The sequence below is a fragment of the Vigna umbellata genome, chromosome 1 (genome assembly GCF_029865625.1).
Source record: "Vigna umbellata cultivar VRB3 chromosome 1, Vumbellata_1.0, whole genome shotgun sequence".
In the NCBI taxonomy this organism is placed as follows: Eukaryota; Viridiplantae; Streptophyta; class Magnoliopsida; order Fabales; family Fabaceae; genus Vigna; species Vigna umbellata.
Genome location: NC_142165.1, coordinates 42425380 through 42442875, shown reverse-complemented (window position 1 = coordinate 42442875; position 17496 = coordinate 42425380). Strand labels below are relative to the sequence as shown.

The following is a 17496-nucleotide window of genomic DNA, read 5'->3' as shown; positions in this document are numbered from 1 at the left end:
TTAAAGGGAATAGTTAATTTGTCTTTTTGAATTAAGAATTTCGTCTATATTTATTATTAAAATTTTGAAAAAAGTGATCTCTACACTGGATTTTAATTGAAGGCAATAGTTAATTTTTTTTCCTAATAATTTTAATTGGTTCTGCTGTCAGCAGGCTGCAGCTGAAAAGAAAACACGGGCTTCATAAACCGACACTGGTTCAGCCCAAAATGCACGATGAGGCCCAACATAGTTTTTTTTCTTCTTCTGGGAACTGGGAAAAGAAGAGAAGAAGAACAACAACAAGGCTTCTTCTTCAACATCGTGATCTCGTTCTGGTCAAATCGAAATCAAAGTGAGACTGACGCAGTTTCTGTTCATCCCATTTCAATAAGTTTTTATCTGCCTCCAACTTCAGAAGACAGAGAAGAGAGAGCGAACGGAAGATGGAGAGGGAAAGCGAGTTGGTTGGACTCTGCATAGAGGCAGCATGTGAGAGCAAAGAAAGCGTTGAAAAATGGCGGATGCAGAGGCGCAGTCTCGATCGCTTACCTTCTCCTGTCGCCGATGCTCTCCTCCGCCGGCTCATCGCCCGTCGTCTCCTCTACCCTTCCCTCCTCGAGTACACTCACTCTCTCTATCCCTCATTTTCAACACAATCATGTTCCATTCTCGTTTCTAATTTTTTCCTTCCTTGTTAGGGTTTTCAAACACAGCGCCGAAGAGGTTGACGTGAGGGACAACGGCTCCGTGGACGCGGAGTGGATGGCGTATTTGGGAGCTTTTCGTCACTTGCGCTACTTGAATCTCGCGGATTGTCATCGAATCACCACTTCAGCACTTTGGCCAATTACAGGTGTCGTATCTATCGTCATTCTTCTCACTTATTCTTGCTGTCACTTTTTACGAGATGGCTCAGTCGTGGTGCTTAATTGGTTTTAGGAATGAATACTCTTCAGGAGTTGGATCTGTCTAGGTGCTTCAAGGTTAACGATGCCGGGATTAGCCATCTTCTCTCCGTTCCTAATCTGGAGAAGTTGCGCATTTCAGAAACTGGCGTCACTGCCAAAGGAGTCAAGCTTCTTGCCTCTCTTGAAAACTTGTCTCTTCTCGACTTAGGTGGCTTGCCCGTAGATGACGTGTCGTTAACTTCGTTACAGGTATTGTGTTTTCCTCTTTGATGCTAGTGTATGCGATAATCAGCGCTGTACCAGTCAGTGATTTTTTACTCCATCAATATATGTTGAAATTATTGTTTCTTTTCTTTGTAATTGTATAATATTTATGGAATTTGTTATGCTGCTAGATGAACATGATAATTAGGCGCACTTCAAGAGTTGGATTTTGTTGGATGCTATAACTGTGAATTCTGACGCTACTGTTAATGAATCCTTTTATAACTAGTGAGACATTGTTTACTTCATCCTTGATTGTTATTTCTAAGATTATTTTTGTTTACACCGTTGGTCTTGTTCTGCTTCTAAATCAGTTAGAAAATCTTGCCAAAATCGTTATTTATTGCTTTCTATTGGTGCTGATTAGATATGGTTTTGTATTTAATTGGGGTTCAGTTTAGCCCTATTTTTCAATGATCTGGATTTGGGCTGTAATGGATTGCTGTAAGCAGCACTTTGTTGGATGTCAGCTTTTTTCCGAATCACTTGCTTGAATTCGCCATTAGACATTATTGTTTGTTTCAGTCGGGGATTCACTGTATTAGCTTTTTGGAATGTGCATGTGTTTATGCGTGTAAACACTTCTGTGTGTTTGCTTGATTTTGTGTTCTGTTCTCAAGTTGTAAAAATGGTCTTATAAATATGTGTATTTATTTTTTTATGACCTGTACCGTTTCGCTTCACCCTCCTCCTAGGTACTGAAAAGGCTACAATATATTGATCTTTGGGGTAGTAAAATATCAAATAAAGGTGCAGCTGTTCTCAATGTGTTCCCAAAGTTGACCTATCTAAATCTTGCTTGGACCAGTGTCACAAAATTGCCCACACTATCATCTCTTGAATGCCTGGACATGAGTAACTGTACTATTGATTCTATACTTGAAGATGATAAATCTCCTTTGGCAAAGCTTATTTTCTCTGGGGCTACATTCCTGAATGAATCTGGAGTCTTCTCGTATGCAAATACAAATCTGGTATCCTTTTTGGATGTAGCCCATACCAGCCTGCATGAATTCTTCTTCTTAAGTAAAATGAAAGTAATAGAACACCTCAATCTCAGCTCATGCATGATGGGGGACGATTCAGTTGAAATGGTTGCATGTGTTGGTGCTAACTTGAAAAGTCTGAATCTAAGTGGTACCAGGGTTAGTTCTGCTGGATTAGGGATTTTAGCTGGACATGTTCCCAACCTTGAAATTCTATCATTATCTCAGACACCATTGGATGACACTGGCATCTCATTTATCAGTATGATGCCTTCATTAAAGGATGTTGACCTGAGCAATACATACATTAAAGGTATTTGATCAGTTGACAGTTCTTTCTAATATGATTTATAAATTTGTGTGCATTACCTGTGGTGGCAGATATAGGCTGTACTCTGGTTAAATCCTACCATTTTTGCAGCCTATTGATTGATCCCTTTTACTTTACCATTGGGCTGCTGCTTACCAGGAAACTTCTTTGCAAGACTAACATGTGTTTGTTAATTTATTTGTCGTCCATTTCCTTTACTGCTTTTTTGGGAAGAACAAAAAGATGCGTGCTTGCAGTATGTTTTGGATTAACATTTATTTAATTTCTGATCTTGATGTTGATTTGAAACCCTACTAAGAGTAAATCGTATATTATGCCAGATATTCAACATCTCCTGTTTGGTTTCATCAACATGTGTAGGACAACTCAGTTTCCAATATTGTCTTTTAATCAAGTTACGTTGTAGAATAATGTGTCTTTTGTTGGTGCACTGCACACTAGATTTAAATAGCTATTTTCTATCCTAGAAATCAAGGTTGATATTATTAAGGAGCCACTTGTTTGAGAAAATGTTATTGCTTTCAATTTTAATCACAAAAAGGCCATTTGTTTGAGAAAATGTCCTAGAAATTGTATCTTTAATTACTTTGTTTTCATTTTACTTACTATTTTCGAAAGTTTGTAAAACAGTGTAAACAAAAAACCAATAAAGGTTTTTCACAAATTTCTATACAAACCTTTGAAAGCAGGTTACAAGTTGAAAATACGGTTCCCTTTTCATAATTAAAAGTGAAAACAGAAAAACATTTTTTAAACCAAATGCTCCCTAATAAGCTACAACTATAGCAACGAGATGCATTTCATATAAAGAAAATTAGGTGGTTGACTTATGCTGAATGATTTTACACTGTATTCTAATTCAAATGTCATACTGAGATTGGAATATTTATTGGACTGTAAATGTGGGGTTTGGTAGTGGTAAAGCTTTGGGAAAAAATGGCTATTGGGATAAAACCTCCCTTGTAATTTGCTAGTATTACTCCCCGGGACCCTTTGGAGGATGAGGGCCATCGAGTCCAGCCCAAGACTGTATGTCCCGGCACGATTCACTTATTCCATGAGGCAAGTCAATGGTGCAATTGGAATAGCTTCTCATTATTTCCTAGGTTTTAGTTGTGGAGGGAAAATGTCGGGAGATGTGTGGTTATTTGTTACATTCACAGCATGTGAAGGTGATGAGGCTCGCATGCTATTTTGGCCTTTCCTTAGGCCTGAGAGGGTGTATCTTCAAGGAAGAGGAGCGCCACTCTGTTATCGTTTTTAACCAGTTTTATTACTTACACATAATTTCAACATGAAAAATCCCTCTGTTATATTGTAGTAAGTGAACCTAAACGGTATTTTTAAGGCCTTTTTGGTTTGAGGAAACCTTTTCTATTTTCACATATAACTACCGAAATGTGACTTTGTTCTCAGTATATTTCTGGTTTTTAGAGATTGTTAAAATAAACAGTGAAAAATAAACTATCATTTTCATAACTTACTAACAAATATTTTTAAAGAGGAAATAGAATGAAACTGATTTGACATTTTTGTAATTATTTGTGCAAAGACAACTGAAAAAAAAAAATTCTTAAACTGAAATTGCCCTTAATTTCTCGGATAGAAAATGTCCTCAATTTGCTATCTTTGCTAGTGCCTTGAATAATTGTTCACTTTGTTTCCAAGGCTTCACTTTTACTTCTTATTAAGCATTCAGTTAATGTTATAGTGGATCATTTCGATATAGCAAATTGTGATTTTCTTGTCTATTTGTCTATTTTACTGTTCGAACTGTCTACATTTTGTTTGTATTATTGCATCCGTCATATCGTTTATGTCTCCATTTTCTGCTTCTGGTTTAAAAATTGTCTTTTGGGCTTACCTTCTGTATTTACGACTTAGGTTTTCTACACCCAGGAAAGATTGATGTGGACTCCCCACTCTCACTGATGGCTTTGCAAAATCTTAAATTAGAAAGGTTGAATTTGGAGCATACGCAAGTTAGGGATGAAGCTTTATACCCCTTGTCAAGCTTCTTAGAGCTGAAATATTTATCACTTAAAAGTGCTTCTCTTGCAGACGTCTCGCTTTACTATTTATCGTCAATTCCAAAATTGACAAATCTTAGTGTTTGTGATGCGGTATTGACAAATTATGGGATTGATATATTTAAGGCTCCTGAAACTCTGAAACTGCTGGACCTCAGAGGTTGTTGGCTCTTAACAGAAGACATTATCTTGTCATTCTGTAGACGTCATCCACAAGTTGAAGTCATACACGAACTTGGTACAGTATATCCTTTTAATAAAAATGGTCCTCATCATTCCTCTCCATCTCGATCAACTTCTAGGACTTTGCAAATGGCTAAGAAGAAAGATCAAGCTCCGGTATTACCGTATCTTGCAGGTAATTTCTATTTACCTTCTAATCTTTAAGTTTCTAGCTTTATATGACTATCTAATTGATTTGTTTTCATTTATTTTTTACATAGATCAAAGATTAAAGTATAGCAGGGATGAGTTACTTGCATTGCAGTTTGCGTCCTTGCCTCCTGCATCTAGTAGTGAGAGTAGCAATTCAACATTTGAGAAACAATTGGACTGAATGGTGAAATCTCCCTTTATATAATTGTTTGCACTGATGGCATTGGTAATTTGTGTTCATTTTTCTTGTTTTTCTTAGTCGTGGCCAATTTTATGATATTACTTGCTTTGCTTTTATTTTAAATATGATATCCTCCTCCTATTTATGCTGGGTATGCGCATTTTTGTTGCTTTGCAGGCGAGGGTATGTGATATGAACAGAGAGGATTAATAGCCCGAGTCCGATGTAGTTCATTTGTTCATAATTCGAATGCACATGGTCAAAGAAGAATCATGTTTCTGTTAGAGAAATCGAATGTGATGGTGAGCCTTGGTTCCAACTTACCATGGCTTACATGTAGATATGCAACGTGGATTAAGAAAGGTTTAGTGATATTATTGTGTGTTTTGGCTGACACGTGCCTTTTGTATTGGGGTGCAGAGTGGACACATGGGATGTTGTGAAGGATTGCTTCTACTTAGTAGTTTCTGCAGGCTCTCCCAAGTATAGAAGATTGCAGTCATCAGGATGGTGTTGCTTCAGACAAATCGTTAACTACGCACTAGATCACTCCATGACACTTTGTGATGGTTTGTACTAATTATGATAAATCTGAAGGGTGGACAATTTCAAGGTGTCTTGCTCGTGTTTTTATTTGATTTCTCATATAAATATGTAGAAGCAGCCTGTTCCCTCGGTGTCCATTGTTCCTATATAGGGTACTCGGGTAGGAGAAGTACTACACTATGGGAGTTAGTTAGATGAGAAGGAACACTATATACAGAAATTGGCACTTAAGTTTGTGTTTTCATCGTACTCAGCCAATCACAATTCACAGTTATTCGTAAAATTCTATGCTTTTATTAAGCAATCAGATCGAGGACAGGCTGGAATGGCAGCTAATTGAGGAAGGGATCAAACGATGCCATTGTAAGTTATACTAACTATATCATTTTCAATAACTCAATCGCCTTTTTTATTGAATGTAATTTTTATTATTTTACTGTATAGTTAAATTACACATTATCATGATTGTGTTAAATTTTTGTAGAAATGAATAACAATAAGATGGTAATCAAAATTGTAAATATTTGTGTGCGTGTTAATTTTGACAGATGTAAATAGCGTCTTAAATAATTTTATATTGATATAATGTTTTAAGCATGATCCAGATAGGAACAATCTAATTGAGTTTTAAGAATAGAATATCTAGTTAAAAGTTATTATTCTATTGACAGAAAGGTAAAAGCAAGTCTTTTTTGCCAATCCTTCTGATGGAGTTATTTAGCAATGAATGTTTTTATATATAATTTTTATACACTGTGAACCCTAAAATTGGATGTTATTAGTATCAAGCACAAATGAACAATCTGCCCAGAAGAACAAGATAATATGCACAAATAGACACAAATCAACAAGATAAAGAAAGCCATAATACTTAGAGGAATTGATCAGTGGATAACAATGCACAAAAGTCAACGTAAACTGTAACGAGTAGTCTGTTGATTCCTGCAACTACGGAAAACGATTTCGAAAAGTTTTTTTATAGGGTGGAGGGAGAAATTTGATGGGTGTAAGAAGCAATGGGCTAACAAGTATTGACCTAAAGGTTAACAAGTTTGGGCTAATTGATTGGGATGATGTAGGCCCAACAATCTCTAAATAAATATTGTAAACAACTACAAATCAAATAAAATATTACAAGAGAAATTCATAGTCTACTATTAGGCTAATATGAAACCATTGTCAACTACACAAAATGTCTGTTTGTTCCTTGACGCCAAAAGATTATGAACACAATTTAACTCAATTGTATACTTATATATTATTGGTCGACTTAATAATACGTTAAATAATTTTTTTACGTTTTAAATAAAACGTATATAGTTTATTTTTTTAGTGTAAATAATGTAGAAATTTATAACATTAAATACTATGTCCAATCAACTCAAGTAGATTCCACTCCTTCAACTATATATGTACTTTAACAATTTATTTAAACAAAATAAGATACTTCTTCCACACCAAATCTTCTAGGTATTAAAATATGGTCATGCTATGTAGTGATAAGTACATTGTTTAAAAATAATTAATAAATATTAAGTTTTACAAAAGTTTTTAATTAAATATGATACTAAATAAATTCTGATTTAAGTAATTATTAATGTAGTTTTATTTTATTTAAAGAAAAAAAATGTTCATAAATGTTATACAGCTGTAATTGATAATTTATTTTTGATACATATAAAAACTGTTAAAAAATAATTAAATAATCAAATAATTTTAATGACGATTTCCTTTCGTTTGTCTTTCATTTTTAAATGTTGCTAAAGACTTAAATTAATGGAGAAAACTTTCATATTTTAAGCTTCTCATTTTAAATTTTTACCAAAAAACAATTTCAAATTACAGAAAGATATTTTTGTTTGCTTCGTGGTATAAAAACATTTTATATCTATTGGTGAAAGAAAAAATTAATAAATCTAAAATATTAACTTTTTAATTATGATTCAATCATTAAATTTAGCTTTTGTATTGAGTATAATAAATGTAACTAATGATTTATTAATTTATTCATATTCATTACATGTAATTTTTTGTAATTTGTGAATACGTCTTATTTTAAATTTATGTAAGATGTCACTTGAATATAATTTAAATTGCAATAATAAAATATGACAAAACTCATTCATATCATTGATGCTAAAAATCATACTATTAAATTAGATATAACGTTCGCACTAGAAGTTGATCAGCGTGACGTAAGTTCATAATGGATAATTAAAATCAACGGGTTTTTTTTAATATATAATTAAAACATGCTCAATATTGTATGATAGGGCTCAATATGGAAAATTTTCATATTGAAAAAATCTAGTTGATATTGTATTAGAGAAGCAATAACTATTATTCATGGTTAACATGAATAATTTAACAATTTCAAATATAAATTTATCTATCTAAACATATTTTTCCAGCTTATGATTTGAGCAGCTATCCATGCATATTATTTGCAATCTATATGAATAATAATCTACACAACCACGAAAAGGGAAAGCAAGCGCAATCACATGAATAAACAAAATTGTCTTCGTCTCGTTGGCTCCAAAAGCATATCTCAAGCATTGGATTTGTTGCTTTCGTTCAGTGTTTTATACATGTCGTCAATGGTATTCTGTGCACAAAAATATTGTAGTCAATACTAAAACAAAAACCTAAATGCATTAGTTCTGAGATTAAATTCCTGTATAACAAAGTAAGGAGAAAAGAAAACCATCATGCATTCCATTTGAAGTTGTATGATACTGAATAAATCCATGAGAATTTGTACCTGATAGTATTTAAGCAGTTCTGGTCTTTTCTTCTTAAATGTCGGAGTCATAAGGCCACGTTCCATGTCAAATGGAACTGGGTCAAGATGAACTGCTTTAATAAACTCAAAACCTTTTAACTGACAAAAACAAATAATATCAGCTTCGTATAATGCTTCAACAAATGTATGTACCAATAAACACACAGAGAATAAAGTAGAATCAAAATTTATTCGTACTTAAAAATATATATTGTATAATATAAAGAATAGAGAAATGTTAATAGACCTTCTTTTCTTTTGCAAGCTTGACGAGCTCTCCAATTACGTAAGTTTTTGTTCTCGAATCTTCACAGACAGAATCAAAGTCTGCAGTTATATGATTTTCTTCTGCCCATTTTTCAATTGCTTGCTTGTTGGGGTTAACAATAGCAACTAAGTATGACTCAAAACTATTTCCATAAATCCATATCTGAAATAAAGCCGCAAAAAGAATTAACATCTATATGATTCTATATGCATGGAATGAAAAGAAACTTAAATTAAAACTTCTATTTATATATTTACACTAAACTAAACATTTTAATATCATTCACAAATCCATATGCTACAACAAAACAACATTTTTCAAGACTTTTTTGGGAAAATAGTTTAACAAAAAGATAAGTTTTCAGAGGACATACAGAATCAACGACAGAAGCTTGAACATAAATGTTCTCCAGATGTTCAACAGCAACATATTCTCCTTGTGAAAGCTTGAATATATTTTTTTTCCTATCAATAATTTTCATGGCTCCATTTGGTTGCCACTCCCCAATGTCACCTGTTTAGATAGATCATTCATGAATAAAATGTGGCCATGCAACTCATATAGTAGCAAAGATTGATTATCTGAAACAGGGCCAAATGAACCTGTGTGGAACCAGCCATTGGTCATGACCTCTTTGGTTAGGTCTTCACGTTTGTAGTACCCTTTGAACACTGTACTTCCCCTCACACATATTTCTCCTCTTGGTGGGTCTCCAAGTGCATCGTATCCCATTTCAGGAATAGATTCTAGGCACACATCCACATATGGTACAGGAGGCCCCACTGTGCCAAGCATGTCCTTTTCGTTTGGTAATGACACAAAGGTTCCCGCACAGGTTTCAGTTAGACCTATTTTAATTTCAGCAGAAACGCATTAATAAGTCCATGCTCTCACAACACATGCAGTCATGCAAACAGAAGATTAAATGCATCAATACTTGACATACATATTTATACCACAATTCATATCAACACATGCACAAAATTGGAGTGGCAAGACATCAGAGTAACTTTCACAGCATTTATTCATAAATGTATGTCTACATTTGAATTAACAACATATGTTTTTTTCTTAAGTTATAAGTGTTGTGAATAAGTGAGTATCATAAAAGTCATGATAGTGCAAAATTGCCTTAGATCACATACTCTCAAGAGGTTTATGTATCAATACAATCCTTACACTTCCAAAATAGGTAACAAAAACGATGGGTCTTGTACTCATGAAGTTGTGAACCTTATTTAATAAGATGGTCTCTTTTACCTTGATTGAAGTTAACCTATACTATTGAATTTGATCCTCAATTGCAAGTTAGTTTATTCTTTTACATTATGTACACTATTCTTTACTATATGATTGGTGCATTTTGCAATTGATAATTCCACTTGGAGAAGTTTTGACTCCAGATTTGAGGACTGGATAATGTTTGCTCCATTTTTGACTCTAGATTTGAGGACTGGACAATGTTTGCTCCATTGATTATTACATTTTATTTTCCATTTGTTGATTAAAGAGGATCTTTGTTCCTCCAATTTCCATGTATGTTTTATCCTCTTCATCCAAATGAACTTTTTATTTTGTAAAAAATATTCAGAAAAATATAGTATGTCACGAACAAGATTAATTGAAATCAAATAAAAGCATACCATATCCTTGTAGGATATGAGCACAAGTCACCACCCGCAGATAACCTTCCACATGTTTGGATAGAGGTGCTGCTCCAGACAAAATAATACGTACCCTTCCCCCTAAACCTTGCTTTACCTGATCAAGTTACAAAAATATACTATATTAGTCAGCAATTTGGTTGCACTTGTTGTTCATAACAAAGGAGTGTGGAATTAAACTTAATATTGTAGCATCACCTTATTAAATACAATTTTGTCAAATAGTGGAGATGCTTCCTCGTGATTTCGCCCTTTACCTAAGCTATGCAACTTGCTACAAAAACAAAAAAGATTATTATCATAATCTTATAATTTATGGCAAGTGATCACAGTAATTTTTATATTCAACCTAATGAAAATCCAAATGAGCTTTTCTGTGTGAAATGATTTAGGATAGGAACAGTCGAACATCTCATGTTTTGTGCAAGATAGCAGTGACATACAAAAAACATAGTTACTTACTATGAGTAGGCGAAATTGAACACTGTCTGTTTCATGAAGCCCCCTGTAGAAATCTTCTGATTCAAACCTGTTTATCAAATTGAGGATAGGAAATACTGTTCAAAAAGATTAATAACAGGAGAAAAAGGAATTAACGAAAAAGACTACTCCAATAACTAACAAATAATTTAGAAAGTATGTCATTCCTGAATTCTACAACACATGATTTTAGAAGGATCACTAAATTGTCAACAACGGGAAAAACTTACCATTGTATACTCTGTCAAGTACACGGGGAACTGCAACGAAAATGGTTGGCTTTAGCTCCCCAATGTCTTCTAGTAACAATTTGACATCCTGCAATCATTGCACAAATCGTGTTTACATATCAAAGGCAAAGTTTGACTTTTCTCAGCATAAAGTTAAATCTAAAGCTCAACAATCATATCAAGCCTTCATTCAGTGATGAAATATTTGACATATACTCACTCCACGCCAGAAACCTATTGAGGCACCATGCATTATCATTGCCTCCTCAATGACCCTATCAAAGATATGTGCAAGAGGAAGGTATGATAGGTATACATCTTTGTCACTCAACTGCAAGCAGGAAAATGGATGACAGTTAGGAAGGACAAAGAAAGGATACATAAAAATATTGATTATCCTTTTAAACGAATACATTTTTAAAGAACTCATTAAAAGGCCAACACTAGCTTACTTTCTCATTGCAGCTCATCAGAACTTTGTCAATCCCAGCTAAAAGTGTGATAATGCTTTCATTGGTTATCAATACACCCTTAGGGTCACCAGTAGTTCCGCTGGTATACATTATTGTACATACATCACTTTTCTTTTTCTCAGGAAGATCAAAAGTCTGATCATGACCCTGCTCTAGACATCAAAAATTTGCATGAGGATTGAGAAAAACAACCGCTAAATATTCTTTCGCCTATGCACCTACATTTTTTGAACTGGATTTTACATTTACAAAAAAATATTCCTTGTTTTATCATTCAAAATAATGACAGACACAGGAATATAATACTTTTTACTGTGTTTTCAGAGTAATTCCAGATACTCCTTCTATAACTACTTGGCAGTATCTGCAATCACTCTTGCATGCTATTTTCAATGAAATTTTACAGCTAAATAGTAAGAGAAAGACTAACTATTAGTCAAATGAATAACGCACCACTTTCAAAAAGTCTTCCCATGAATACATGGTCAATCCAAACTGTTCAACTTGTTGCCTTTGTTCAGGGGTAACATCTCCAAAACTCACAAGTGCTACAAAATTAATAAATAAAGGTAATCATTTCTTTCCAAATATGTCAATATTTTAAGAATGAAAGTAGACAATAAAAAAAACACACTCTTGACATAGTTTGCTGCGTTTGGAAATGTCTTCAACAGCTGAAAAGTTTCAACAACAAATATAAATTAGGCTGGCTAGTAATAGAAATTTTTATTAGAGAATTCTTAATCCCTCGTAGCAATAATATAATAGATGATTTGAATAGGCATAAACCTCGGGTATCTTCTTTTCTTCAACAAAAGCAATTGAGACCTCTGCATGGCTTATAATAAATTCCACAGCCCCAGACCCTAATAAGTCATACATGTGTATCAAACGTCAAAACCCATTACAATTACCATTTGAAAACTTCTAGATGATGGCAAATGTTCATGGTTAAAGAATCTATGGATATGGATTATTGATGTGTGTTCTATGATCAATGGGACATTCGAGTTTTCAATATAAACATTTCACCCCTAAAGGGCTTTCGTGTGAATAGTTGTGGATGCAAACAGCCACTCATGTTCCTCCACCCAATAGTTAGATTGTTTAGATGATTTGTCTTTGACAGTATTAAATCTTGTGTAATACTAAAACAAATTTCAGTAACCGGATGAGTCAATGCATCATCATTGTGAAGAAACATGATAAAGAAGCCTTGCACATACCCAAGGTATCATATAAAGGAACACAGAAAAGTCCATGAGCATTGCAGGCCTGCAATAATGTTGCAATGTGTCAGAAAATATTTCAAAGATATAAGCTAGTTTAGCAGCACTATAAACGGCATCTCGTAATTCAGAACACTAAATATAATAAACAGGAGTCATTGTTCAACAGAAGAAAGTCGTGTTTCAATAAAGAAAAAATTGGCTTGTTCTCCTTCATATTCAAAATCATAATAAACCAACTACAGTAATCATATCAACAATACAATAAAAAGTATTCGATGAAGAAAACAAACAAAGATCAAAGTACAAATTCAACAGAAATCTCTCCATAAAAGTATTAGTAGAAAGAGAAATTTATAAAGAGAAAACACAACATAAAAGTAATGAAAGTCAAAATAAATTGTACCTGCATGCTCATAATCCATTTTGGGCTATTGGCACCATATATACCACATTTTACTCCCTGAAAATAGGCATTGTATAAAGGTATTCAGCTGAGTAAAAAAATAAAATATTGAAAGATTTCATGACCAAGTTATTAAAGACATAAAAGTTGTGAGAATCCAAAATATTGGAGTAAAGCATTAAAACACTAAAACAAGTTATAAAGAAAAACATGTGTTACTCACCTCCCCATAACCACAAGCACGAATGGAATTTCCAACCTTGACCACCATGTCGTACACCTCTTGGTAAGTTTGCCACTTGTACTTGCCAGGCTACAAAAGAGTGTGACAGAAGTGATAACACATTTTCACACTGACAAAAACAATAACAATGACAAAATTAACCAGAAAGACAGAGTTTACCTTCCCATCCACAATTTCACGAACACCAAGCATTGCCTTCGTAGGATATTTCTCCACCGACATCCTATACAAACACAAACAATTAAAAAATAAAAAAATAATCTCTCACTAAATGTAAATCTCATCCCCTCCAACCAAAGTTGTATAAATAAGATAAACTTCTCTATTCACCAATTGCTGCAGAAAAAAAACAAATATATATATATATATATATATATATATATATATATATATATATATATATAATAGTACTGTAAAGATCTTTACGCAGTGAATACATTAAAAATCAAACTAAATATAACTATTACAAAACCGAAAGATTTATTATATATTGAAGCATATAGGGAGTTGATTGTCATGGTTGTTGGTTTTTTGTTGTAATGAATATCCTCCTCCAAATGTGACTTAAACACTAATGTGACACATTGCTAGAAGGGACTAGTCTTTTTCACAAGATTCAAATCCGAACTGGTATATATAAATGTATGTTACATTATGCATAATTAAGGTGAAATAATAACAATAACTAATTATGATTATGGACATTGTGCTTCAAAAAAAAAAAAAAGTTGCAATGGGATTTGTGTATACCTAAAAATATCCCAGCATGTGTCGAGACCTTGTATGGGAGGAGGAGTTGGATCATTGCAGAAAACGCTACGGTAGACAGGACCCATTGATGGCCTTTCTTCTGTGCCCTCTTTCGCTTTCTCCACTTCTACGATTAACGTTTTTTCTGCCATCCCTCAATCAACAAAGAGATGGTCTCTTCTCTCTTTTCCTTTCTCTTTTCTCTTTTCTCTTTTCTCTTTTCTCTCAATGCCTTCTCAATTTCTAACCTTAATTCAAATCTATTATTGGTCATTCATTTCAGATCACTACACACTTTTTTCTCCGTTACCAAGCTAGTTAGTTACTCATTGCCGTCTATTTTTTCTATTTTTTTTATTTCTCAATTTCGGCATAAATTGCAGAAGAAAATCATTTCAATGTGTAAGAAATTTTACAGAGTAAAATATAATGAATTGTTTACGATATTATGTAGAAATAACTTTTACCTTTGGAGGTTCTTTGGAGGTGTTCGGTGATTTTTTTTTTAAATAATCTAGAATATTTTAATTATCTAAGGAGTCCTTTTAATAACAAAAATATAAGTTATGAAGTTAACTATACAGTAATTAATTTTATGTATATGAATTAATCTAAATAGAGAGAGAAGTCATAAATAAAAAATATACACCAAAATCATTATCAGTAAACATGATTTTAGTTCAAAACTTTTATTCAACAACAATTACACTAAAGTCTTTAGTTGTACGATTTTAGTGTTTTTGAATTTAGAAGAAATCAAAACTTTTAGTCAACTTTATTGTATTTTTTCTAAAGTCATATGTTATTTGCATGATAACTTCGTTTAAACATAATTAATTAAATTAAAGTCACTATTTAGGCTCACAATTTTAATATTTTCATTAAAATCTTTGTCTTTTCATGACTTAAGCTTTAAAAGTCAGAAATTGTTCATTTAAATAACGATTTCTTTAAAATAAAGTCATTCGAATAAGCAAGACTTAACTATTTTTGTAATTTTTTTTAAATCGGACTCAAATACGTAATTTTTAATTGTAAATAACTCTTATTTATAAAAGAATAATTTAAACTGCTTCCACCATTATATAATACTTATTTTTTTTATTCCATGTATATTGTATTTTTTACTACATGTGTATCCAAAAGCAAGTTACCATTTCACTGTGAAAAATAATCTAAATAATCTAAAGTGAAAAATAAGGTTTCAAACATTATTAAACATCTATCAAAGTGAAAAAATAATCTAAATTTATGTTCAAAAATTTTTAAGCCTAATTTGAAAAAATTAAATTCGCCAAAATCAATAATTTGACCATATTAGAATAATGAATTAAGTAATAATCCATAAACTACCTTAATTTTATGGCTGAATATTTTTTATCTTAAACATTTGTCACATAGAAACTAATTGTCATTCTGTAAATAGATTCATTAATGATAACATAGATGATTTTTTTTCTCTCTATCAATAAAGAAATTTCCATGAACACAGTACAAATTAACGCAAACAATAAAAATAAAATAAAATTACATTAAATACGACAAAATTAAAAGAGTAGAAAAAAAATCTTTATAATATGTCTTTTCCCTGTTTAAGGAAAATCTTAAAAGTATTATACATATCACCATGAAATTACAAATGAATATGACTTCATTCCCATATAAAAAAAAATATTTGAAAAATTAATGTATTATTAAAAAGTTGATATTTTATATGATAATTTCTCTAGTGTAATTAATGACAAGTATGATAAATATTCATTATTCATATTTATTAGAATATATTATTTGTCTTTTATGTATTTATTTTGTGTTATTTTTATGGAAATATGTATAATTTTTATATATTTTTAATAAAGATTTAATTATTTTTTATTGGGATAACTATCTAGGAAGATTGAAGATTGAAAAAAAAAGTAATTGGACATGAAACAAAAGTTAATTTGTCCCAAGTTAAACGAAAAAGATAATTCAACATTGGTGAAATTTTTCTTAAATAACTTTATAACTTTAACATTTAGTAGTTTTATATATTTTTATCTTGAATTGAATCGGTCAATGTTTTTAATCACTATTTAAATTAGTAAGTAATCCTAATTAGTCAAACAAATACATTTTTTTTTTAAAAATCGTTACTTAAAATTTTCATTTTATTATTTATAGAATTTTATACACTTTGTCGAAAAGTTAACATTTAATTTAAGATTTTTTGTCTCAATTTACAGTATACAATTCTTCTAATTAATTTGAGATTTTTTGAGGAATTGTGTAATGTGAATATACATCGATTTTTAATTGAAGTTTTTATTTTTCAATATGGTTATTAGCTCTTCATTACTTAACATTAATAATTATTTGGTAAACTAAAAAAAATAGTGGAATAATATGATATTCTCACTATGTCATTGAAACATATTTTATAAATAAAATTTTATTCCGAGAATCATTTCAAAATGTCATTATTGTTATGTAAATATAATCAGAAATCAACCTAGAAATAATATTTGAATCTTATGCGTCTCTTGTCTTAGACCAAATATTAATAAAGTTTTATTAAGTCATAATCTGGACAAGTAGTTGGTCCAAATTCAAAATTCTTTCATAAGTTGCAGCACTCTTATAATTTCATTACGATGAAATTACATCATAATGATAAAATAACTCGCATTCACGTGGAACTGCATTGAAAAATAATTTTTAATGTAACCATGGTCCACCTCAATTCGTATTAGATTTCATAAATTTTATAGGGCTTTTTATTTGTTACAACCCGTCATATTAGGATAATTTATTAAGTAGTTGATTTAAGTGACGACGAGTTTCTAGAAGAGAATATTTCTTAAAAAAAATTTAATTGCAGCATCTTTAGTAAAATCTTATGATATTTTATGTTCTAGTTTTTCTTATCTCATTATACAAGACTTTATAAAAGTTCATCTAAATTTTACTTTTATAACAAACCACAGTTTGAGCTCTTAAATAACTTTTTATTACTATATAAAAGACCTTATAATTTAACTTTTAAGATGTAAGAATATAAAAAAAAAATCTAAACAGCGTAAAAGTATAAAAGATATATTTAGAGATCACCAGAGTTTTTTTTTTTACAAGAATTCATCGTCCATACTATAGTTATTTTAGTAAAAAGCCTTGTAAAGATAAATATAAAGATCTTATATAAAAATGTAGATTTTTTTTTTAATATTAGTATTCATAAAATTAGTAAATATTTTTTATCATATACATATATAACCTTATTTCCCTATTTGGAGCAGAATAATGTTTAAAAAAGAACCTAAATTAAGAAATTTAAAGAATTTTCCTCAAAAATACACTGCTGCATATTAATAATACAACTTATTAA

The 17496-nt window shown here is 31.4% G+C and overlaps 2 protein-coding genes across 3 annotated transcripts; one reads left to right on the top strand and one right to left on the bottom strand.

The window, feature by feature from the left end:
- The first annotated feature begins 197 nt into the window (after nt 1–197).
- LOC124824201 (uncharacterized) lies at nt 198–6142 on the top strand. 2 transcript variants are annotated; one of them, XM_088103207.1, is made up of 8 exons: nt 198–601; nt 681–835; nt 922–1139; nt 1850–2453; nt 4371–4859; nt 4945–5102; nt 5235–5359; nt 5478–6142. In XM_088103207.1, exons 1-6 carry the CDS (start codon nt 426–428, stop codon nt 5055–5057), a joined length of 1755 nt encoding a protein of 584 aa, XP_087959333.1. In that variant the 5' UTR covers nt 198–425; the 3' UTR covers nt 5058–5102; nt 5235–5359; nt 5478–6142. The 2 variants fall into 2 exon arrangements, with proteins under 2 accessions (XP_087959333.1, XP_087959332.1); XM_088103206.1 differs by having other exon boundaries at nt 201–601; nt 4356–4859.
- A 1779-nt stretch (nt 6143–7921) lies between these two features.
- LOC124824204 (long chain acyl-CoA synthetase 4-like) lies at nt 7922–14386 on the bottom strand. Its single transcript, XM_047296593.2, has 19 exons — nt 14133–14386; nt 13542–13605; nt 13362–13451; nt 13139–13195; nt 12730–12778; nt 12293–12369; nt 12138–12177; nt 11957–12051; nt 11483–11650; nt 11251–11361; nt 11031–11118; nt 10783–10849; nt 10519–10594; nt 10300–10417; nt 9259–9504; nt 9030–9169; nt 8636–8818; nt 8368–8487; nt 7922–8211 (listed from the first exon to the last, which is right to left on the bottom strand). Exons 1-19 carry the CDS (start codon nt 14282–14284, stop codon nt 8155–8157), a joined length of 1998 nt encoding a protein of 665 aa, XP_047152549.1. The 5' UTR covers nt 14285–14386; the 3' UTR covers nt 7922–8154.
- Between the last annotated feature and the right edge of the window lie 3110 nt (nt 14387–17496).

Bases quoted from the DNA above. Each gene is read 5' to 3' on its own strand.
- LOC124824201 (XM_088103206.1), top strand. From the start codon at position 426: ATGGAGAGGGAAAGCGAGTTGGTTGGACTCTGCATAGAGGCAGCATGT. The intron at 836-921 runs GTGTCGTATCTA...AATTGGTTTTAG, and splicing joins AGCACTTTGGCCAATTACAG to GAATGAATACTCTTCAGGAG. The intron at 2,454-4,355 runs GTATTTGATCAG...TTTACGACTTAG, and splicing joins GAGCAATACATACATTAAAG to GTTTTCTACACCCAGGAAAG.
- LOC124824204 (XM_047296593.2), bottom strand. From the start codon at position 14,284: ATGGCAGAAAAAACGTTAATCGTAGAAGTGGAGAAAGCGAAAGAGGGC. The intron at 12,052-12,137 runs GTGTGTTTTTTT...TTAATTTTGTAG, and splicing joins CGCAGCAAACTATGTCAAGA to CACTTGTGAGTTTTGGAGAT. The intron at 8,488-8,635 runs GTCTATTAACAT...TGTTTTTGTCAG, and splicing joins AGCTTGCAAAAGAAAAGAAG to TTAAAAGGTTTTGAGTTTAT.